The 25,192-nt window shown below is 41.3% G+C and overlaps 1 protein-coding gene across 1 annotated transcript in view; it reads right to left on the bottom strand.

Annotated features, from left to right (window-relative positions):
• Brinp1 (BMP/retinoic acid inducible neural specific 1) overlaps nucleotides 1-22,923 on the bottom strand; it is a 119,818-nt gene extending 96,895 nt beyond the window's left edge. Inside the window, exon 1 of the mRNA XM_076843157.2 lies at nucleotides 22,706-22,923. Within this exon, the coding sequence (XP_076699272.1) occupies nucleotides 22,706-22,923 (218 nt within the window). The remainder of the gene's footprint in view (nucleotides 1-22,705) is intronic.
• Nucleotides 22,924-25,192: the final 2,269 nt, after the last annotated feature.

The following is a 25,192-nucleotide window of genomic DNA, read 5'->3' as shown; positions in this document are numbered from 1 at the left end:
GGCCTGACACATATTAGGTATTCAATAAAAGTATCTAAAACGTATGAAAAGAGGTGAATGTCCCCAAACAGAGGTGTCATTTAAGCCAATTGTTAAAGTCTGAATATACTTTGGAAAGGCAGAGAATGGAGGATAAGGAAAAAGATTTCTAAAGCTAAAGCACAAGATGAGAAAAAGCACACAGGCAGGGATCGGATGTGATCTTGCCTATGGAAAGAAATGAAACAGTAAGCAAATGACTGGAATAAAAACCTAGATAAGATGGATTTTATACCTTCAAGCCCTAGAAGTTGTTGAAAATAGTAAAGAAGAAACAAAGTGTGACTTGATCTTTATTTCAAGGAGATCAGTTAACTCCAAATAGTTCATGTAAAGGAAGATTTGCTTGGGACACTATTGCCATTATGAGAATAAGAGAAGCTGATGGCATGAATGTTGCTAGGAAATTAAAAGAAGAGGGTAGAAAGGGGAAGTCAGAAACAATAGTTTGATGACTTGTTTGATAAATGGACAAAGAGAACATGCTTATATTAATTCTGTCTTAGAAATTTCCTTATGGATCACTTAAGAACACAGAACCCCACATTCAATAGATAACATCTTAAGAGCACTGAGTGTCTCAGCCTTCACTCGCTCTGAGCTTGCATCAACCGAGAAATCTAGAAGAACCCATCATTGAACAATAACCTACTGACACCAGTTGGAAGACTACCATTTTTCCATTCTGCTCATCCATGTAACCTTAAACCTATGAATTAGATAATTTTTCACAGGATACATTATAACCCCTTGTTGAAGGCATTATTATGTCTTGCTTGGGCAATTTTGATAGCCTCTTTATTGGTCTCCATTTACCTTCTGATTCTCCCTTCTGGTTGATTCACACCTAAGTAAATCAAGAAGTTCTGGTAAAAACAAGAGTGACGTGGTCAAGCTATACCTCTTACAGATAACAATTCTAAAAACTGAATTTATTTTCAAAAATAACAGCTATTTAAAGACTGTCGATTGCTTCTGAAAGTAGACAGAAAGCATAGGCCAATTTCCCACCTGTACTTGTGTTCTCTCCTGGTCACACTATTAAAATTACCGCTGGAAAAAGTAAGAATTTCATGTCTATGTCTTTCTGGTCTGAAGATGTTCCCCAACCCCAAGAAATAAACAGTGGTGAAAATATGCACCCTTCCAGAGGAGAAGAGAACCAAGGCCAAGAAGGGACAAGCCCTCAATGAATATCAGTGCTTCCTATAAAGTCTATTATTGTTGTTGTTGTTATTTGAGGAAGAGGAACTACTTGGGAATAGTCACTAACTTTCTGGCTTGGATCTCTGCCAATAATGGTGCCCTTAATAGAAACAGAGAATCCAGGAGGCACATTGGTGAGGAAGGGAAATGGGGATTCTGAGATTTCATGGAAAAGCTGTGGAAGTGTGTAATTGGTACCAGAATTTCAGAGGAAAGAAGAAAGCTGAAGATGAAAATTGAGGAACTGATGGAATGTCAGATATACTGGAAGCCCAAAGGAGAGAGGGATTGCCCAGGAAGAGTGGAGGAAAGAATAGAAGTAGGTTAACATCTGAAAGAGGAGACTCATACAGAAGACTTAGATGGAACACTGATAAACAGAGTGCCAATCAGCCCATCAGGACCTCCATTCATGCAAGAGAGGCCACAGGGAGATTAGAAAAGGCTGCTCATCTAGAGAGAGATATGGCAACAATGTGCCCCTTTCAGGCATAGTTATGTGGCCTCCATCAGTCTTCTTCGTTGAGATTCACAAACTATGCAAGGGTATATACCAGAAAATCCATCTTTGGGTTGTTAAGGCTATCAAGGGCCATTGAAGCCAATTTCCCACCTGTACTTGTGTTCTCTCCTGGTCACACTATGCAAATTAGAATCCCTTTGGTGACAGGACAATGACTGTTCTCTTGGTTATATCAAGGTGTTCACTCTCATATTCTGGCCACTAAAGACCAATTCTCCCCCTGGAGCTAGCCCATTAGGAACTCCCTGTTCCTCAGTACAGGTTTCATACATTACATTTACAAACTTCCTGAACATAACAGACACCAGGATGATGCCAATGGCTACTTTCTCCAGTTATCTTTCAAAAACACGCTCCCCCGTTACTGCAGACAGCCCAGCATCCCGTAACTGGTGGATGAGGTAGCAGCTGAGACGACTGAGGATGTCTTTCACCTGGCCTTGTCTCCCAGGAGTAGGTGGGTGGTACTCAGCAAAACAACAGGATCCAAAAAAGGGAAAGAATAAAAGAGTGGGCTGAAGTAGAACGGCATAATAGGTGCAGCCCTGACCTTCTCTCTACCATCCTCCATCAACCGGAGACAAAAGGACCTCTTCCCTGAAACACAGTGAGTTGGCTCCTCTTAATGATACAACCTCACTCTGCTAATTTTAACACAAGAATCTCAGGGGGAAGAAAGCATTTATTCCCAAAGTCAGAGGATGGCAGTCAATGAAGGTTTGATTTTCGGAAAACTTTTAGACAGGAGGTGACCCATTGAACCCTAGCAGGTAAAAACTGAAAAGGGCCCTGGATTGGTCCAAGACTAGACAGAAATCTAGGGTTACAACCCTCTACCACTGCTCCAGATGACTGCTAAGATGAGGAGTAGAAAAACATCGGGGACACAGTCAGAACTGGGAAAATAAATAAATAAACAAAGCTGTATATGCTCTTAGTCTAGCTTTAAACATTATTTTATAACTGTTTACTTCCTTGTCATTGACCTTCTGCCACTGTTCCTTCAGCTAGGAGGTCATGTCATCATCCATATCCATAGTAACCAGCAGAATGCTTGCCACAAAATAAGGCTTGAATATGGACATCGTGAAAGAACATTTGAATGACTGAAATGACGATAAACACAAAGAATTATGATACTGTTCTTAGTCCATGGCTCACTCAAGTTCAGCCTTTCATAGATTCTGCCAATGCAAAAAATCCAATTTCCAGCTTGAAATTATGTGAACTGGTATCTTTCATCTGATAAGAGATGTCCTAATCTATATCAAAGGCAAATAGAAGTTTTATGACCACAGGTCTGTAAATTGGGGATCCCCTCAATGATGAGGGGATTTGTGGAGGAGGGTTGTCTTTTGTTGCATTTGTCTTTCATGAGAGTGACTAAATGAAAGATGAGAATTTAGCTGAGGTCAAGAACACAGGAATGGGAGCTCAGAACCCAGGTTACTAACAAGAGTTTCTCTAAGGAGATTGAAATGCATTTACTGATTTATTTGTTGAGTCCATGAAGACCTTTGAATGGCCCCATATACCAGACACACTTTTTGGCTCTGAGGAGATAATATCAATGATTAAAGCAGACAGAAATCCATGACCTGCTTGAGCTTACATTCTGGATTGAATTTTCCTAAAACGTGATGGGGATTTCTATTAAAGTTCTCCCTCTATGGTATGAATAACCAGCAAATTGAAAATAAATTTCCCCCTGGAGTGTGACAGGTTATAAGAATACTCCAGGGAAAAAGAGAGCTAAAATATAAATCTTCTTGGGATTATGTTCTGCTCCAAGAAGTAAGGAAAGAGAAAATTTTCCAGGTTTTTTTTTTTTTCCAAAAGCTAAATATGACTCATTTTCCCTGACGCATGCTTGCAAAAGTCTTTTCCAAGGCTCTGCTTTGAAAAGTATTGCAAGAAGCAACAAAGATCTATATAAACTGAGTACCAATGGTAAAGAAAAATAAAAGGGGCCCCTGTGGAACAGTTAAAATGTGTATTGAAAGCCATGCCAGAAGACCTGGAGAGAAGTCAATGCTCTATCTCTTACCAGAAAATTATGCTAGGCCAACCAGGCAGCTGCTCCAAGCCTGAGCTACCTCATCTGTAAAATGAGTTGCTACTGACCATCTCAAATATACCATCTGTACATAAAACTTTAAAGTTGGTACTTACAAAGTTTAAAGTTGGTACATAAAACTTTAAAATATGGTATATTTGAATATAAGAAAGAAGAATGAGAAAAGAAAAAATAAAGGAGGAAAATAGGGAAGGAGGATAAATAAGAATTGTGGAGTATTAGAAATGGAAAGTGAAAGCTTTTCTACAATTCAGTCCAAGGCAATTCCTGTCATTTCCAGTCACATGGTATTGGAAGTCATAGCCATAGCAATTAGGCAAGAAAACTTTTAGAAGGTGTCTAAATCAGAAGAGAAGTCAAATTATCTGTGTTTACAGATGATATGATCACATATGTAGAAAATCCTAACCACCACCACCAAAAAAAAAAAAGCTTATTATAACTTTGAATCTAGTAAAATTGGTGGAATACAAAGTAAACATGCAAAAATCATTAGCATTTCTATACAGTAACAATACCTGCAATCCTATTATTACTAGAAGAAAACAGGAAAAAATACTATTGGCTTTGACCTGGGCAATAATTTGTTTCAATACGCTTTTCCTAAAAGTGTAGGAAACAAAAGCAAAAATGGACAACTGGGATTACACCAAACGAAAAAATATCTTCACAACAAAGAAAATGATCAACAGAGTGAAAAGGCAACTCATGGAACAGGAGAAAAATATTTACAAACCATACATCTGATAAGGGATTAATATTCAAGATACTTAAGAAATTCAAACCTCAATAGCAAAAGAAAGAATAAGAAGCTGTTAGAAAGTGGGCTATAAACTGGAATAGACACGCCCCCCTTCCCTCCCCCAAACTCCTCCCCCTGAAGACAGACAAAAGACCAACATGTCCATGAAAAGGTGTTTAATGTCACAAATCATCAGAAAAACGCATATGAAAACCACAATGAGCTATCACCACACACTTATTAGAATGGCTATTAAAAACAGATAAAAGACAACAAATATGGACAAAATGGAATCTTTGTGCAGTGTCCATGGGAATGAGTATTTATAAAGCCATTTTGGAAAACAGTATGGAGGCTCCCCCCAAATTGAAATTAGAATTACCGTATGACCCAGCAATATGACCCAGCAATCCCAATTCTGGGTATATTTCCAAAGGAAATGAAATCAGAATGGTGAAAATATTATTTGCACTCCTATGTTCACTGAGGATTACACACTACATATGAAAAAAATCTAAACGTGCATATGTCTATCAACCCATGAAAGCAAAAACAATGTCTCACACACACATGCACACACACAGAGAGAATATTATTCAGCCTTATAAAGAAGGAAAATCTGACATTTTGGGCAACATGGATGAACTTGGAGGATAGTATGTTGAATGAAATAAACTAGAAACAAAAAAAAACAAAGAGCTGTGTGGTCTCACATGTGGAATATAGAAGTTCAAATTCAGCGGGGCAGAGAGTAGAATGGACGTTGCCAGATATGGAGTGAAGAGGTAGAAATGAAGAGATGTCGGTTAAAGGCACAAACTTTCAGTCATCCAAGATGAATACATTCTGGAGACCTAAGACACAGCTTGGTGACTGCAGTTAACAATACTGCACAGTCTACTTGAAATTTAAGAGTATGAATCTTAAGAGAGACTGGGAAGGAGGGAAACGGGGAGGGGAGAGAGGAAGGGGAGCGTGGAGTTATTTGTGAAATGATGGATATGTTAATTAGCTTGATTGTGGTGATGGCTTCAAAATTTGCACATACATCAAAAGATGGAGATGCACATCTTAAATATATACAATTCCAATTTGTCAATTAGCCCTCAATACAGTGGTCAAACAAACAAACAAGCAAAAAGAAATGGAAAGTGTCTTAAGCATTTTTTTCTAAATCTCTAGAGCTACAGAAAAGGGACCTGAGGTTTGGGATGATGATGTGCTGAGGTCACAAAGGGAGGCCATGTCAAAAATGGCTGCTGGATTCCCAGCTTTCTCCCCACCACTCCCTCAGACTCTGAAAGCAGATTGCCTGGGTCAGAATCACAGTCATATCACCTCCTAACTGTACACTTTGGGCATATTACTTCTCTGGGCCTCAATTTCCCCATGTGTAAAACTGAGTTACAGGTAATAGCTGTCACAAAACATTGATGTGAACATCAAATGGCTCAAAGGATTGTAGAAGCTTTCACTATTAATATATTTGTTATAAAAATGGCTTTTTAGACCCAATCTTTGATCGATCAATTTTATTTTATTTTTTTTTTAACTCTGTTCTTGATTAATGAATTCCAACTGGATTCTGTTGTGGGGTTAATTTCTGTTCCACTGGAAACATCAATGGTGGGAGATGTAAGGAGATTACACTTCTTAGAAACTCTAGATTTTCCTTTGGGAAATCCCTGGCTTTTAGTGGTCCCTTTCTTGCCCTTCTTTATAATAATAACAGTAATAACCACGATAACAAAAACAACAATCTCAACAAAAATTAAAAAGCTGGTTGAGCTGAAGCTATTAGAGGAAGGACTCCGTGCATCTTCCTTTTGCTGACAAGTCTCCCAGTCCTGGGAGCCCCAGTGCCTTTTTGTGAATCAAAAGAATATTGAACTCATTATGTGGAAGCACAAGTTACCCTTTCATCGGTCAATTTGTCTGGGTCAACTGTTCTCGCACATTTTTTCTGGACATCTAAAAGATAGGACATCTAACGGCCCATCTCTGATGATACAGCTGCCGTTCATTTTGTTATTCTAAAATGGCATTCGGAAATCAGGCCATTTGAATGCAATTATTAGGTACCAAAGCACTATCTTCCATCAGAGCAGTGGAAAGAATCCAAAGCCTGTCCCCCAGGGCCAGTGCACAGAACAATCCAGCCCACATGGACACGATGGAGCAGGGTTTGCTAAGCACATTTACTTTCACTTTCTCTTTTGAGCATCACACTACAGCTCTGTGGGGGAGCTAAGGATTATTCATTCCTCTCTAAGAGGAGGAAATTAAGGCTCAGAGAGGATAAATCACTACTCAAAAACCTAAAGGAGAATAGAACAGGACTCCAATACTAATCTTTTCCAGATTGAATATTCCCCTACCCATCTTCTTCCTCCACATCTTCTTTGTTGTATGCAACCATTGCTACTGTTTTTATATGGTTTGTCCCCAAAAGGTTCATGTGCAGGAGGCTTGGTCCCCAATGCGGCAGTGGTGAAAAGGTAGAATCTTTAGGGGTATAGGGGAAGTAAGATTAGGTTATGGGGAGTCTGCCCTCTGAAGGCATTAATGCTGGTCTGGAGGAGTGGATTAGTTAACAGAAGTGCAGAGCATTACAAAGCAAGTTTGGCTCTCTTGGCTCTTACTATCTCCCATGTGAAGTCAATCTCTCCCTGTATGCATATGCTCCCACCATGATGTCATGCACCATGTTGTGGTGTACCCAGAAATCCCCACTAGAGCCAAAAAAGATGCTGGCACCATGCTCTTGGACTCCCCAACTCTGAGCTAAATAAACCTCTTTTCTATATAAAGTACCCAGCACCAAGTATTTTATGATAGCAACAAAAAACAGACTAATACAATAACCACCTTTCAGGGTATTCTCTAATTAATCAAGCACTTAAGGAACGACTTTCAGACTTTCTTCATCCTAAGTCCTGCTTCGATCCATGTGCTTTGCAACACTTACCCCAACATCTCGGTCCCTTCATCTACTCCCAGTAAATATTGTTCACCCCCTACTTCTTCCCTTGGTTACTCTACAATATATGTCTCCCAAAGCCTTTCTAACTCTAAAACATTAGGTTAAAACATTCCAGTCTCTAATTTACCTATCCCAACACCTTTTCTCCCACCTTTTCAACACCTCCAAGTCAATGATGCTCTCCCTTTCTTTACCTACTGTCCACTGTCTTCACTTCTTTTTTAAATAACTTAGATCCAATGACCTATCCATATTCTTACTTTTGATGAATATGTTTGGTCAGTCTATTAATTTTAACTGACAACATATATAAAATTTCTATATATTTGTGGTATACAGTCTGATGTTTTGACATATGTTTGTACTGTGGAATGGTCAAATCAAACTAATTAATAGAGTTCCCAATATACTTATTTTTTTGTGGTGAGTATGCTTTAAATCCACTCAGTGATTTCCAAGTATATAATATGTTGTTGATAACTACAGTCACCATGTTGAATCATAGACCTCTGGATTTATTCTTCCTGTCTAACTAAAATTTTATATTGCCCAGCATCTCCATAACTGCCCCATCTGCTCACCTCTGGGAGCTACCATCCTACTCTCTGCTTCCAAGATTTTGACATTTTTAGATTCTACATATATGTGAGACTGTGCATTCATTCTTTCTCTCTCTGTGTCCGGCTTATTTTGCTTCATAGAATGTCCTCCAGGTTCATCGATATCGTCACAAATGACAACACATCCTTCTTTTGAAAGGTCAAATGGTATTCCATTGTGTGTATAAACCACATTTTTTAACCATTTATCTGTTGATGGACATGTGTTGATTCCATATGCTGGCTATTATAGACTGCAATGAATATGGGAATGCGAGATTTCTTTGCTATACTAATTTCATGACATTGGGATATGCCGGCAAATTTAATAGTGGGGTTTCTGGATCATATGGGAGTTCTTTTTTTTTTTTTTTCTTTAATTTTGCCAGTTTAACTCTCTGGCACCATTGTCTTCATTCCACCCACTTGGCAAACCCCAACTTGCTGACCCTAACTCCTCTGTCTTCAGTGCTGCTACCCAAACTCCTCCGTCATTTTTTAGAAAACTATCCCAGGTGCACAGACGATAGCCATTATGAATTGCCGGCCCTACCTTATCAAAGCCCTGCTTCCCAGTAACCCTTTTATATTTTCTTAATCAGAACCTCCTACCATCCTGCAGGTGAACCATTTCCAAGTATCTCCAAACACTGCCAATGTTTTGGGCACCCCCTGCACGCTCTTCCATGGTGACATTTTACTTCACAAAGGCCATCAGAAGTCCCTTTAAATCTTCACAAGTGACATCTGTAGACTTATCTACACCCACATCTCTTTTTTGTCCCTTTTTCTCATTTCTTTTTTTTTTTTAACAAAAAGACACCTCTCCTTTTACATCCACCTTCCCTCTTACTCTTTCCCTTCCTGCCTCTTCAGGAACAGCTTCATAAAAATAACCCCACCCTGAACCACAGCAGGAGTGTCTCCTGCCCCCAAATGGCCCCCTTCCTCTTAAAAACTCACCCACCAATGACGACAATAAATAAACTCTTTGTTTCATATCTCTGTCCCCTTTCATAGCTGTGCTGCTTTAAATAAATAAATAGTAAATAGAGGCTGGGGTTGGGGCTCAGTGGTGGAGCTCTTTCCTGGCATGTGTGAGACACTGGGTTTGATCCTCAGCACCACATGAAAATAAATAAATAAGATAGAACTATTTTGTCCATTTACAACTAAAAAAAAATTTAAATAAATAAATTAGTTCATTAAATGTCTACTCCCTTTCTTCTCACTTGTTTTTCCACTACAATTTCACTCCGGTTCTTTTCTATTTAAACAACTCTTGCCAGGATCAAAATTTTAAGTATAAAAGTCTATTCACGGTTCTTACCAGGTGTGCTGTGTTGGAAACCATGATCCTGGCTTACCTCCACCTTTCTTCTCGAACATTCATGCTTTGTAGCCTTCATGATGCTAAACAGCCAGGAGTCTTCACCCATAACAAAGGCCACTGCTCCAATTCTTTGTTTTTTTGGTTTTTTTTTTTTTTTTTTTTTTTTTTTTACTGCATTTACTGAACAGGGGAGCACAGCCCCAAGGGCTAACATTGACCACCTGATGACTCTGAATATTATACTCTCTTATCCCATTTTTTTTTTAAGGGGCAGAACCATTTAGACAACTGCCTACCAAGCTGCTATTTGGGTGGTTCATATAATATACATTCAGCATTTTCAAAGTGAACTTACCATCTTCAACTTCAAAAAGTCCCACTGCTTTCCAAAACTCTCTTCCTTGATGAAAGAACACCACCACCCACTCAGTTGGCCACATCTAACATGTTTGCCTTCTCTCTTTCCTACTTAACATAGATCCAGCAATGCACCACTGAAACCATTTCCCTGGCTTCTTGAGTTTTCCTCTCTTAACTTTCATCTTCAAACACTAATAAATACTGTCACACTCTCCCTCTGTCTCAGGTTATGATTTCATTTATATAACATTGTTGAAATGAAAAAAAAATCATAGAGATGGAGAACAAATAGTGGTTGCCAGGGTTTGGGGATGGTAGGAAATACAAGAGAGGTTTGGCTAAGGTCAAGTGGTACTTGGAGTTAACAAGGAACAAGGAATGAGGTTGGTGACATCAGACTGCAAATAGAAGAAGTAGCAGGTAAATGAGGTCAAGAATAAAATAAAAATAACATTTTTCTTTGAATTTGCATGTATTATTTTTTAAAATGGTCAGTGAGCTTGTTAGGACATAAACACTTCACTGATTTGTGGGACCTAACTACTTAACAAAGAGAGTTATTAGTATTTCTTTGGCCTAGAGGAACCATAAAAATAAAAACACTGAAACAGTAAAAACATCTTGAAATAAATATGTGTGGGAGCTGCTTCCCTAAGATGAGGTTCGAAATCTTTTGTACAATGTGCACAGGGCTTCATGACCTGACTCTCCGACTGACTTCTCTGGCCTGTGTGCTAACATTTGTTTTTTTCTGTCACCTCTGCTAAATTATTTACAGGGCCCAGAACGTGTCTTTTCCTCTCTGGACAGTCTGTCAAAACATATATGTGCACACTTATGCACAAGCACATGCAGACACCCCTGCTTAAAAATCTCTTCTTGAAATCCTTTTTTAATCTTTCAAGACCAACTTTAGACACCTTCTTTGCATCAAGCTCCATTTTATACTTCTGTTTTTTCCCAGCATGTTACATACTAAAGGTCAACTGGACTGTTTCTGATCTTTTCACATCTACACCACTATATTCAGGTAGGGCAAAGATCACTAATGCTTTGGTGTCATCCAAGACTAACAAGGAGCCTGCACATAGTAGGGACTCAATAATTAGAGTCTGAGAATCTACTAATGAGACACAGTAATTCTTCTGCCCAAAAGGATGATCTTTCTTTCCATAAAGTCAGACAATCCCAAATTAACCTGCTGCACAGAGGCTTTGATATCATTTGTATTCACTTCTTAGAACCCACCCCCTGCATCAATGTGAAATAGAACGTTTGTCACACTAGAGTCACAGAGAGGCTGTCACAAGCTCTCAGGGATGGAGGCTATACCTTGCTGGCCTTCTCTGAATCACAAGCCTGCAATTTGCAGAAAAGCAAAGTTACAAAACACACACACACACACACACACACACACACACACACTCATGCACACACCCCACCCTGAAATGCTGCTGATTGCTGTGAAGGTGCTTGGGTGAGAAACCATCCCCGGGGGACCAATGTCCCCTGAGCACTGCACATCAAAGACAACCTGGTGAACATCATGTGGCAGGAATTGGAAGATGAGATGTCGCAGACTGCTCCCATCACCTGGGCTGATTAATAAATTAGAAGCTTGAAAATTCTGGGACGTGTAGTGTATGCATAAATCAATGCATACCACTATCTTAAAGACAGCTTGCTGGAATACTGGCTGCTGGATTCCTGCCATATGTGCCTCAAGGCATCAGAACCCTTCCTCTCCCTGGTCCTCTTTATCTAGCTTCCTGGTCTGAAGTATCCTTTGGTCTAAGAAGGAAGCGAATGCTGATTCCATGGGTACCTGTGCTACTCAAAATACAGGCCAACCATCCCCCATGTTGAAGGTCCCAGCAAGACTCCTCAGACTCCCCATTCCTGAATTTCCAGGGGCTGATGCTTTAGATATTGTATTGTATCTACCAATTCTCAAGCCCTAGTACTGTGAGGAATACTACCGTAAATTCTTTTCTTAACCTTGGAATAACCTTGGCATGTATTCCCATTTTGCTGTTGAAAAAAAGTGAGACTCAACGAATTTAAACCATGTGCTTAAGATTTCATGGATGGGAAGTGGAAGATCTAGGATTCAAATCAAGGTCGGTCTCCCTCTAAATGTTGGTTAAGCTGTAGTGAGCATCTCGGGTTGACCTAAGCTTAAGATCCAGACTTGTAAGTGCCTGTCTCCATTCAGGTGAGCAGGGATGAGTTAAGGCAGACATAAAGGGTGGAATTCAAAACATTTCTCCAAGAGTCTGAGAATCTACTAATGAGACACAGTAATTCTTCTGCCCAAAAGGATGATCTTGAGAGATAAAGAAATTGCCTGGAGGAAGAAGCTTGGGCATTCGGGTTCCTTTCATTGGAGACACAAAGGTATCCAGCAGCTATAGAACTCTACATAAAAGAATGCATCCTGCCCAGGGTGCCCAGTGTGGAATTGGGGCAGATAAGTGCACATGCAGCACAGAAAGAGGGAGCTGTCTGCGTGGTGGGTCTGTAGCCTGCCTTGGTGGCACTGAGTGGTCCTTGGGAGTTAATGAACTCCTCCATTGTCCTGATCTATCTGCCTGCTCCAGCTCTCTCTCTCTCTCTCTCTGAATTAACTGTGTCTTCCTAACCCTTCTCTCTTCCTCCCTTTCACCAGCTGCTCACTTGCAGTCAGAGCAAGAGTACATCAGTCCGCATTGGCCTCCTGCTTCAAGGCTTCACTGTTTTCTGGACACCCACAGCAAGGCGCAGGTTCCAACCTGCTTACTCTAAGTTCAGAGCAAACGTTGTTCATCAAATGCAGCACAATGTTCCTCTGAGCCAAAATGTGACCGCCACAGTGTCTGTGCTTTTCAAACTGCAGAGCCCCATTATAGAGGATGACATCTATTTCATTGGTAGGCACCAGCATTTTCAAAATAAATGTATCAGAAAGGAATAGATTACATCTGTGTGGAACAGAAAATATTTACAACACAGCACTTGTGGTAAGGTTCAGTTTCTGTAAATTTTCATTTCAATCATATGTTTTTATCTACCTCTCTGGCCACGTTTATTGGAAGTAAACTGTATTTCTTTGCATGGGTTAAGGTCAGGAAATGCAACAACAGCAACAAAACACTGCTATAAATAACTCTCTAGCAATACCCTGCTAATAATCTAGAGTTTGAAATCAACTTGCCATCTCAAATTCATTTCCCTGTTGGCTTCAAGTTGCTCTTCCTCCTCATGTCCTACCTTCAGTACCACTCAATACCACTCAAAAAACACATGATGCATGAGGACCTACAGAACCAGCCTCGCTCCTGCCTCCCTGCCTGGGCGGGTGCAACTTCCTCTGCATGAGATGATGTTCTCCTCACTGCCCCCTATGGAACCCTACTCCTTCTTGAAGACTGCATTCAGCACCTCTTTCTGTAGATGCTTTCCCAGAGTGCTCTTTCCCACTTAGCCTCCCCCCCCCCACCTTTGCCACCGCAATGCAAGGGAAGCTCCCCTCCTCTACAGGAACATAGCATCCCCTGGCACCTTTCAACCAGGGAACTCAGCATATGGCACTGTGGTGATTTGTATCAATCAGTCCCCCACCCCCCATCCCATGAGCTCCCTGAGGGCAGAAGTCAAAGCTCTCCTCCCTCATGCCCAGGAGATAGTGCAGAACCTGGCCAGCAGGAGTTTAGAGATCAGCAAAGATTTTTCAAATATAAATGAGGGAAGTGGCAGGTGGTCCACAGGAGGCTCCAACCCCTCTTTCTTTCTAACCTAAGGTTTGGAGCATGGAGTCTAAAACACTAGGGGCTGTCTCCATCTCTCCTCTGAATCTCCCCAGTCACAGCAGTGGCCATCTTTGGAGTCAGGTTAAAGACATCCTGTGTTATCGTCAGAGGGTGAGCAAGCAGGTCCGTTTTTTAGACACTGCCCCTGAGGATAGCTAGACAATTGCTGTGCGGAGATTGCAGCAAATGATGGTTTGCCACTCTCAGAAGCCAGGTGAACAGTGGCATGGGGCAAAGAGGTAAAATTCTGCAACAATACTGATTTGGCAGCAATAAAACTATCATTCCTGGAATTGGAAGATCAGTTTTAAGCAGTCAACACTGAAGATTATTTTTGAAAGTGGCCTAGGAGAAGTTCCCTGTTATCCTTGTCTACTCTAATCTACTCAGGGAGCCTTTGATCAGGAATTTGGATTAAGTGAGAGATGGGGTGGGGGTGGGGGCAGGGGAGCCTGCTGCCAACCTCTAAGTGGTTGAAATTGACAAATATGAACATGGAACATCGTTCCATTTTCATCTTCTTTTGAGCCAACTGGACACACTCTAAAAGGAAAGAAAGTATCTGTTAATATACTTGGTCTAAGCTGTTTTTTAGTGACATAAGAACTGATGATAGAGCCTCAACGTTTGACTTCCTAAAGAGAGTGTAATCAGAGTAGAAACCCATCAGAATTTCCATAAGAGTTCAGACATTTCAACTACCACCACATTTGAGCCCATGTCTACAATACATTGCGGCAGAGAGCTGTTCTGTTCACCATAACATCTTTAACAGCACCCCTGATTCCTAGCATCTACCCGTAGGTACCAGTAGCACCACCCACCATTATTACCAGCTAGACACCAAAAGTGTCCTCAGCCATTGCCGTGTGTGTGTGTGTGTGTGTGTGTGTGTGTGTGTCGTGTCACCTCAGATAACAATCATTGTTCCAGCTCATGTCTCTCCTAGACCAATTCAGTCTAAACACTGAGGAAAGATTCCTGCATTGGTATTTTTTGAGTTCTGCCTGTGATTATAATGTCCAACCACAAGTTTGCAGGTGAAACCCATGTCTTTTTTTATTTTTATTTTTTACCTTTATTTATTTATCTTTATGTGGTGCTGAGAATCGAATCCAGGGCCTCATATATGCTAGGCTTATCTACCTCCTCAGCTGTGACCCTGTCCTCTGTTGAAGTTCCCATATTTATATCACAGGGTGGAATCCAAATTTATTAACATAAATGAAAGAGGGAAATTTAAATATATATATATTTGTGATAGCAAAACTGAAGCTACTGATTCCATGTTTTTCAATCATAAACCAGAAGGTAGATTTAAACCAAAGTCCTCCAAACAAAAGCTCCACAGGATTATTGGTTTCCTCTGCCAGGTGCCAGGTACCCAAACTGAAGGAGCTTCCCTTTCAGAGTGCTTTGACATGGGCTGGAATCCAAAGAGGTGACACTCAAGCTGTCGACGCTGGCAAGGCCAGCCATCCCTCAGGTCTGCTGAGCAGAAGGTTGCGTGGTCAAAGAGGTTTGGTCAAATGCTGCTACATAATTTAACAGTAATAAAAGCCCTGTGGTAAGGAGGCCCCTGTAACACTGTTTCCATTTCCCATATGTATCTTTACATCATTTCAGAGGCAGCAGGGTACAGTGGAGGATACAGGCTCTGGATTCAAACTTGCCTGGGAGCGTGTCCTGTACCAGGAATTAATCCTTTTTACCTTGTACAAGTTATGTCCATGGAGATAAGAGCAAAATCTACTGCACAGGATTATTGTCAATATCAGTTGGAATAATGTCTATACCTGGTATAGTGCAATGCTAGGCACTTCCATGTGATCAATTATTATTATTATTTACTTATTTGACTATGAGGGTCCCTTTTACTTTCAGAAAACACTTTTAATATCACTTTGAACTGGAGATCCATGTAATATGTTATGAAATGCTGATCTACATTAATTTTAGACACACAGATAGAAATATAGTCCTTCTACAATATGATGTTAAGATTTGATCTGGAACCAAGAGGCTGGAGATCTCTGTCAAGTTCAACCACAAGTCTCCACAGTGGGGTAATAGTAGGCTTCTCTCTAAGTCCACTGCTCTCTGAGTTCCTTGAAGGCAGGTTTGTGCCTGTTTAGTATGTTATGGACTCCCCAGTGAACAGCATCTGGCAGAGCAATGTGTCCCACGTATAATCTTGAGAGAACCACATCTCATTTAACTTAATAGAACCTTCTACCCATCCAGGCCCATTCATTTATCCAAACAGTGTTAATGCAAAACCTACAATAGATGTTCTTGTTAAATACATGAAGGAATATCAAGATAGCACATTAGAATGGTGATTCACACAACTCTGAAATAAATATGCAAGACAGCTGGGCAATTAGACTTGGTCTACCAAGATTCGATTTATACTTGACTTTCAGATACATATTTTGAGCTCAAAGTGATTGCAACATAAGCCACAAATCCCTTGTGCTGCAACCTGCAGGGAAAACCACTCAATGTGAAACCACTTCTTGTGGCGAACTGACCATTTTTACCATTGTTTCCCCATTGTCTCTCCACTGCCCTGACTCTCCAAATCCAAAGCCTACAAATGGAACCATAACCTTCCTATTAAAGCCACCTTTGAAGTAGCTACTAAATTTACAGCAACTACTGATGATCTCCAAGCCAGGAAAACACTAACAAAAAATCAAACAAACAAAAGACAGTAGGGGCCAGGTGTGGTGGCACACACCTGTAATCCCAGCAGCTCAGGAGGCTGAGGCAGGAGGATCACAAGTTCAAAGCCAGCCTCAGCAAAAGCGAGATGCTAAGCAACTCAGTGAGACCCTGTCTCTAAAACAATTTTTAAAAATACAAAATAGGGCTGGGAATGTGGCTCAGTGTTCGTGTACTCCTGAGTTCAATCCCTGGTACCAAAAAAAAAAAAAAAAAAAAAAGAAGGCAGTAGGAATTCAGACCAAACTAACTTTTAAATTATCAAGATACAAAGAGAAACAATTTCTACAAATGCACTCTGCTCCTGGAATGGAGGTGGGAATTCATCTGTATCAAGCTTTTACAAAATCCCAAGTCCTATATACTCAATATGTTATTTCTCACCAAATCTTCACCAAGTATTTATTATCATCACCAATTTATAGATGAGAAAAATGAGTCTCAGAGAGGAGGCAACTTGCCCATAGTCCAAGTAAATATTTGATAATAAATGAAGTAACTAAAATTACAGAAAGCCATGAGAAAATGATAAAAGCTGGAGGGGAAGCATCCTAAAGGCTTACTTCTGAATCCAGCTTTGGCACTTCCCAACTGTGTGAGCTGAGCAAAGTACTTCGTCCCTTAGTGCCTTAGTTATCTCATTCATAAAATGAGAAAATAATCGTATTTTCCTTACAGAATGGCTGAACTCAAATGAAAATACTTTCCAAGCAAAAAGAAATGTAAATTTTACAGTGTTGTCACACAAACTGTATGTCCCCTGACCTGACAGGTATGACAAACATTGTTATCCCTGACCACAGAAGGGAAAACTGTATCTGCAGGATTTTTCCTACAGATGGAGTGACACGTCTTTGCTTGTCCACCCTCCCCATCCTTCACTCCCAACTCTGAGCTCAGTAGAGGAGGGGGTATGGGCTGTGTGAGTGGGTGTGTGTTGTGTGTGTGGCTGTGTATACTTTACTGTCTACTTTGGGTCATGTCTGTATCACCAAATCATAGCACAGTTAGTGGCGTACAATTGGTCTTAAATTCTAAAGTGATGAATGTATAACTAAATTAATGCTGCTTGAATGAACTGACCAGAAAGATAAAGCTAAAAGGAGGCTTCAAATCAAACAAAGCCTGGTTCTCCAGACTCCAAACCCACAGTCCATTCTGCTGGGATGTTCCCGATTTTAAAATGACAACATTTCACAGAATCATGGAGTTTCAGGAATGTGAAAGACCTTGGAGACTACCTCAGTTAGCTCTTCCACTTTGCCAATGAAGACACAGAGGCTCAAAGAAGTCCTGTTACTTCAAAATCATGCAGAAAGGAGGCAGGTGAGCTGGACTAGTGACCAGGCTCCCTGACTTCAGGGCAAAGGGTGTAGTCACTGCACCATGGCAGATTCATGGTGGGGGTAGGGGGGGACCAACTCTCTTAGCGTCCCTGAGCATGTCTCAGCTCATGCTGTCCTTAGCCTCTGTTAGCTCAAGCCTTTCTTAGCTCAAGCTAAAATGAGAAAATAATCAAGTGACAGTGTGTGAACCCCATGTACCCAATCCACTGCATGTGCTCATGGTGTTGCCTGGCTTGTGAGACAATATTAGAGGAAGCTTCTGCTGGGATTCAGTTGGAAAGGCTCCCTCATTACCACTGTCACCAGCACTCTGAAATAAAACCAGAGAGAGCACCCAGAAGGAAAAGGATGAACTTCACCTACATTAGTGAGCACGGGAGTCATCCTTCCCTGCTTTCAAGTCACTCTGGGCTCCAGACTGGCTTCTGGGGCAGAGGGAACTGACTCAAACTTGAGGTCCAGGGCATCTCGGGAGAGCTGGCTCTGGCACCTGGCAATATGGCAGCCTGATAAGAAGACCTTTCTTTAATGAAGCAATGCCAACTTTCTAATGTTTGCATCCATGTCAGCATACAGAAAGACAGCTGCACTGGAGAATGCTTTGGTGTTTCAACAAAGCGGCAACCAGGGAGGAAAAAGTATCATTCGACAACTGTCCCCAGGAGCACATCCTAGTTGGGGGTTGCTCTGGCCTGCGCCGGGTGGGCATTGGTCTCTGGGTACTCATTTGCATGTGTTCCCTGTGCAGATACGACAAGAGCCCCACCTAATCTTTCAACATCATAAGGCCCAAATCTTTGTTTGTGGCATTCATGATTTCCCAGTTTCTTGCACATTTTCCTTCGTAGCACTTACTGTGTACATAAATACGTGAGTGCATGTGCACACACATGCTTGATTAATGTCAGTATTTCCTAAGAGAGAAGGGGCCATGTTTATTTTACTCATCCTTGGATCATCTGATATAAATACAGTGCTGGGCCTAGAACTGGTGCTTCATAATTATTTGAGGATTAAATAAAGGAAGGAAAGAATAACTAGATGACCAAAGGTCTGACTTCTGGGTTGAACTCCATCATTTAATTACCCACGTGACCTTCGTTAAATCTTAGACTTAATTTCAGAGCCAAAAAGGATCTTAGAAACGAGCTCATTGGATGATTGCAAATTTAGTTTAAACCATGGAATCCAACATAAAGCATATGTAAAAATTAAAAGCAAAAGGAGATGCCAATCGTTTCTTTATAAAGGAAGATAAAAGCTGGCAATTCTGCCTGAAGGGCCCCTTTGCCCCTGTCCCCACACTACAGCAGTTTCTATGGCTACTTTATTCAATGCTCAGCATTTCAAATAGCACAGGTTGAAAAGCACTGATCTACATCAACCGTGTCATGGGATAAATGAGGAAAGTGGGATTTAGGAAAGGAAGGCCTTGACTAATGTCACAAGACCAGTGCACGGAGAACTGGCATTAGCATTCAGAGGTCTCCACTCCCAACCTCCATTAGCAACCTTTCACCTCTCAACATCTCCAAAACTACCCTCAAAATGTTGACAAAGCCATTGTAATAAAGGATATTTGGAGTCACCCTTTCCGAGCTCGGAAATGCTCTGCATGTGGAAGCCATACAGATGTGTTTGGGAGGGGAGTGAACATCCAGCAGAGCGTTTAAAGGACTCTGGAGTCAGGTAGACAAGTATTTATAACCAAGCTCCACTCTTTACTGGATGGATGAATATAGCAATACACCCAACCTCCCCAGGTCCTGGCTTTCCATCCGTAAAATGACAAGGCATGCCAGCATGTGGTGGCACACACTATAATCCCAGTGACTCAGATGGCTGAGGCAAGGGGAACAGAAGTTTGAGGTCAGCCTGGGTAGCTTAGCAAGACCCTGTCCCAAAACTAAAAAATAAAAAGAGCTAGGGCTGAAGCTCACTGGTACAGTATGCCCAGGTTCAATTCCCAGTATCACAAAAGAAAAAAAAAAAAGAAAGAAAAGAAGAAGACAGGAAGACAAGGTGCTATCCACCTGGTAGAGGATGTTGTGAGGACCGAATATTCTCCTTTCCTGGAACATTATAAGTGCTCAATAAAAGGATGCTATCAAGCCTCTGTGCATGGCAACACTTAAGGTACATATTTAAGAATGTGTTAGTCCAACAGCAACAACAATTTATACTGATCATCTAACAGAGGCAATATCTGTCCTTATAATACTGCACTATAACCAATACGATGTCATATCATGCCTACGCATCCTCAGACCCACTCGTACCCTCAGTGTGTAGCAAAAGGACAAGAAGACCACATTTTCTCAGAAACTTCAGTATAAATAAGAAATGGATCCCAGCAGTTCTGGTCTGGTTACTAGTGTAGTGATTGACTTATTCTCTGTTTCCAGCCCAGACCATAACTTCTCTTGACTACATGACTTTCCTAAAGTCACTCATCAAATCATCTTTAAAATGCTAATATGAACTCTAGTCATCTGAACCTGCAAATGTCCTGGAGAGGCTCAAACAGACAAGAAGGACATCCATAAAACCAAGAAGATGTTATTTCTTGACAAAACACAAAGAGTGAAATATCGGAATCTCTGTTTCATTGGCCCCCCCAAATCCAACATCTCAAAGCCACTTCCTTCTCTCCAGTATCAGGAATTTCTGAGATTGATGTGTCCTCTTGAGCCATGGGCACCCATTTTTGGTTTATGCATAAACACAAACAGTAGGGTTCACATTCTGCCAGAGACTATTTAAGGATCCAAAATGGAAATTAAGTAGATAAGTACTGTTCTTGGGTGATTTGGGGAGAGTTATCCCAAGGGAAACTGAATCATCATTATATGTTTAAAATTGTGACATTCTTCTCTGTTGAGGAAAGAAATGCCCCTCTATTTTTCACCCTTGCACATTTTCCCCCTTTTCTTGTCCAACATTTATTCTCCTGTCTGATCCTCCATTTCATAATGCCCAGAGAGATAAGTCTCTCTCCCACATGACTCTCTGATTACACTGACCACTCTTCAAGAAGGCACACAGAAAGCTCATGGGAACTCTCACATAAACAGGACCATTGTGAGACCTCAGTCACTTGTGGGCCCATTTTCAGAGGAGGATTTGAATATTCAGCATAGTATCATATGCAGCTGGTAGAAATTTCATGAATCCCTCACTCCCAGTGCATAATAACACAAAATGTGCCAGGAAGACAGGCCTACTCTTCATACCAACTGAGAAGCCTGTAGACCTGAATCCAGGCCTTGTTAGCTGGAGGCCAGTGTTCTCTCTTGCACCATGCTTTCCCGTTCCTTTATTCTAACGGGCCCAGAAATGTTAGGGTTTGCCCTTTCTTCCTTGACATTAACTCAAAGCTCCAGAGAATTTTTGCACTGATTCCAGTCCACACTATTTATTGTGTGCTTATAATAACAATGGCAGAATAAAAATCACCCTGGGGACACAGAAGTGAATGAATTCTACACACACACACACACACACACACACACACACATTTGTTTCCAAGAGTTTCCAGTTAGGTGAAAAACAAAAGAATACATGGAGATTCCAAATAGTTTGTAATACAAGAATACACTCTAATTGCAAATGGTAATATGGTTAAATAGGAGTAAGTATAGAGAGCGGTGAATAGATCAAGGAGACCATGAGTAAGTAGAATGTGGAAAACCTAAGAGTTTCAAAGAAGAAAGGACTTTGGGCTATTAGCTATTGGGGCTCAGAAACAGTACCTCAAAGCACGGCGTTATTCATGCTGAATGTTCTGAACTAAGAGCCAAGGTCTCTATGTTCTTCCCCTGCCCTCCTGGTTCTGGTCTCTCTTCCTCCCCCAAAGTACAAGGTGGGACTTTCACTGAAGTTCCCTTAAGCTCCTACAGATGCATTCTCCCCCCAAAGAATTGAAAGTTCATGAATCCCTTCCCCAGGAATCTCATCAACCAGGGAGATGAACTCATAGGACAGGAGACACAGGCCCAGACAGATTTTATCACAAGCTATCACTTCTTGTTCTAATGAGCTGCTCTGAGAGATGACTTTTGTTACCAGAGAGACTTTATCTGTACAACCAGACAATGATGTTCTCCATCATTTCTTCCCCTCACCCTCTCATAACTTTCTTTGCCACTACCCCTCAGTAACCCCACTCCCCTACTTCTTTCTGCAGCTCAGGATGCTAAACAGATGTCAATCATGTGGCCCTTCTTCATGTCTCTTATTTTGTAGGGCTCCCACATATGCATACCCATAATGTAAACATGTTTCCTTCTCCTAATCTATCTACTGTCAATTTGCGATGTAGCTTCCTCACATACTGAACCTTCAGAGGGGAGAGAAAACTTTTTCTCTCTTGTAGAGAGCTAAGTCTTTGAGTAGGAATCCAATAAGCCAAGACCCAGTTCATACCTGCTGAAGGAAAGGTTTGTTCACTGAATGTCCACTTTTTTCCTCAAATTCACGGATATATTAGAGTAGGCTCTTAGATTCCCTAGCAGCATTTGTAAAACAAGGCTACCTATGCCTCCCGTACTTGAGAATCACCGTAACTATGGATGCAGACAGAACTAGGGTTTGAATCCCAGTCCTACCACCTATTGACTCTGTGACTTTAGACACATTATTTAACCTTGGTGAGGTTCAGTTACAGAAGATGAAAAGTGGAGAAAACTACCAAAATCTGTATTAGATAATTATTAGAAATTGTAAATGAAATAATAAATAGTTATTAAGCACCATGCCCAGCACACAAGTACTGGATAAATATTAGGTATTTGATATTTTGATCGTCTCCTTGTCATTGTCAATTTTTTTTTTCTTTTTTACTTTTCAAAATGAAAAACAGCCTGTAAAAGGGACATGATCTCTTGACTCGGACACTTATCCAGCAGCAAGGGTGTGGCAGGGCCTGACCCCACAAAGCCCAACAGAAAGGAAAGGCGAGGGCTCTTTAGCCTCCATCATACCTGTATATTTTATATCTGGTTGTAAATCCTTGTCGGTGTCTTTCCACAAAGGATAGGTAGCTCCTGGAGTGGTGGAAAGGCCCCCTGTCTGAAATAAGCCAATCAAATTCCTTGGAGACATGTTGGTCTGTCCCAGCTGGTTCCTGGTGGGAGGGCTGCACTGAGATACGGCCCCATACAAACAGGAAGTAGAGGAGCTCAACAAACCTCCAGTTCATGCTTTTCTGCCGGCCTTTTTCCTCTCATTCTTGCTCCATTCTCTGGAGTCCTGTAGAGAACAAAATCAAAAGGAGAGAAAGGAGGGAAGAAGCGGAGGAGGAGGAGAGGAAAGGCGGGGGAAGACAAGAGAGAAGAAAAAAGTTAACACATCTTCACGATGATCCCTTCCATTAGCAGAATGCATTAAAGTTCACGCAGGTCAGTATGGTCTGTGCCTAAAACATAGACTCTATGGAGATCTGGGCTCCCAACCCTGCTTTGTTTGGCTGTTCACATGTTGTAAACCCCTTAGTCTCTTAGGAATGCACTGTCCTCATTTGTCACACTGAGGATGTGTTGAAAGAGTAGGTGAAAGGAATTAATGCAGGAACAAAGTCTCCTATGCCCGGTAAGAGACACAGACACAGAACCTGAGCTTCTGTCTCAACCTCCATCTTCACAACCTGATGTGCATATCATGGAGACTCAATAAACAAGAGTTCCTTTCTCTTCTCCTCTCACACAGACGTATACACACTGGTGAGTGTTTTGCTTTTGCATGATCAGATGTATGCACCAAGTCTCATGGTGGGTTATCCTCATGCCTATCTGGGCTGGATACCTTGGAGATGAGTTCCTGGAGCTTGTTGGGGTAGCTTTTATACAGCTCAGTGTAGTGTCTCCCAGACTCCAAGGAAACTTGGGATCAGAGAACTCGTGGTGCTTCTGAGCCTCAGTGTTCCCAGCATTCAGAGGGCATTTGAAGGGGAAACTAAAGGAGGAGGGGGTTAGGTGGGGTCTTGCACACCAGTTTTACTGGGTAGTATTGGGGCAAAGTGTGGGAATGCATGGGAGAAATGTTTGAGTCCAACAGAAAGCTTAGGGGAAGGTTCCTCATGGAAATCACAGAAACCACAAAGGCATGCCTTGCCTTTAGAAAATTCACCAGTCTTACTTTTTATCTTCCCATCACTAGCTTCATCTCCTCACTAGCTTAATGCTGTACTGTTGGTACCTCTCATTCTGCTTATTCTAAGAGAGCTTATCCTACTCTATATTGAAAGGCTTTGCATCTATCTTGCACCAACTATCAGTGGTATGGTTTTAGACAAGATAACTTCGCTTATTTTCCTCATCTGTAAAATGTGGCTAACAATAACACCTATATACAGGACTAATATAACGATCAAATGACATAATTTATGTAATGTGTCCCTTCAAGAGCCTGGAATATAATAAAGGCTCAAAAAATGGCATTCATGGTAAGGAGGATATCGATGATGATGAATGCTAATCCCAATGTTAATCTATTCTCTGCTAGGGAATGTTGATCACAGTGGTCCCATAGTTTGGGGACCCAAATCCTTTAGTAACCACTTAAGGTCAGATTTTCAGTGGTCCGTTACTTTTTTTCAATTCCTTTTAAAAGTGTTATTCCCGAAACTCAGCTCTACTCGCTCCTTTCCTGTAACTGTGCATGAGCACTTATCATTTCATATGATACTTCGTTGTCTCTGTGTCTTGTCCACTGGGCTGTGAGATCTTAACTAGCGAGAACTTTTGAAAACTGTTTCTGCTCTTGAGTAACCATGTTGCTGTGAACAGTCACGTCCCCTCTCTCCATCTTGGATGTTTATGATTACCATGTAAAAATATAATGAGGACACAAACATTTTGTCAACTGCAGAACCATCTCCACACACAATTAAACAGCAAACCTTATTTATTTACTCTTCCAACTGACTATGGGAGGAAAATAAAGCTAAACAAAGAAAAAAAAATCAAAAAGAGAGAGACAGAGATTTCCTGCCCAACTGAATATTTCCCTGTATTGCACAAATGCACCATTTTATCACGAGTTGCCACAAAACTCCACTTGTCGCAGCAAGCCCCAGCTGTCAGGGCAGAGGAGAGAAGCACGTGTGCAGAGGAGTGGGCTGGAAAAAGCTGTGGCCTCAAGTTTCGTTCAGAGCCTAAAACAAAGTCTTCCATGTTGAGCTCAGAACTGAAACAGCCACAGCTGCCAAGACTGTCTGCCACAGCCCACCGGAGTGGCAAACAGGGGGTGGAGGCGACCGTTCAGAGTTCCCTGTGGTGAGGAGCTACAGTATGCTGAAATTGCAGCATGGCACCCCTTCAGCCCTTCTCCATAGTTTCTGCTGTGAGGGGTGCGGGTGGGGAGCTTGGAGAGAATGCTGAGTTGTTACGGCAAGGAAACAGGATGGAGAACATCGCAGCTGTCAAAAGTGGGACAGGAACAAGGCTGTTCCTGGAACAGTGGTGTGGAAG

Source organism: Callospermophilus lateralis, chromosome 2, assembly GCF_048772815.1.
Source record: "Callospermophilus lateralis isolate mCalLat2 chromosome 2, mCalLat2.hap1, whole genome shotgun sequence".
Classification (NCBI taxonomy): domain Eukaryota; kingdom Metazoa; phylum Chordata; class Mammalia; order Rodentia; family Sciuridae; genus Callospermophilus; species Callospermophilus lateralis.
The sequence above is the reverse complement of the archived record's forward strand: the minus strand, read 5'-3'. Positions and strand labels throughout refer to the sequence as shown.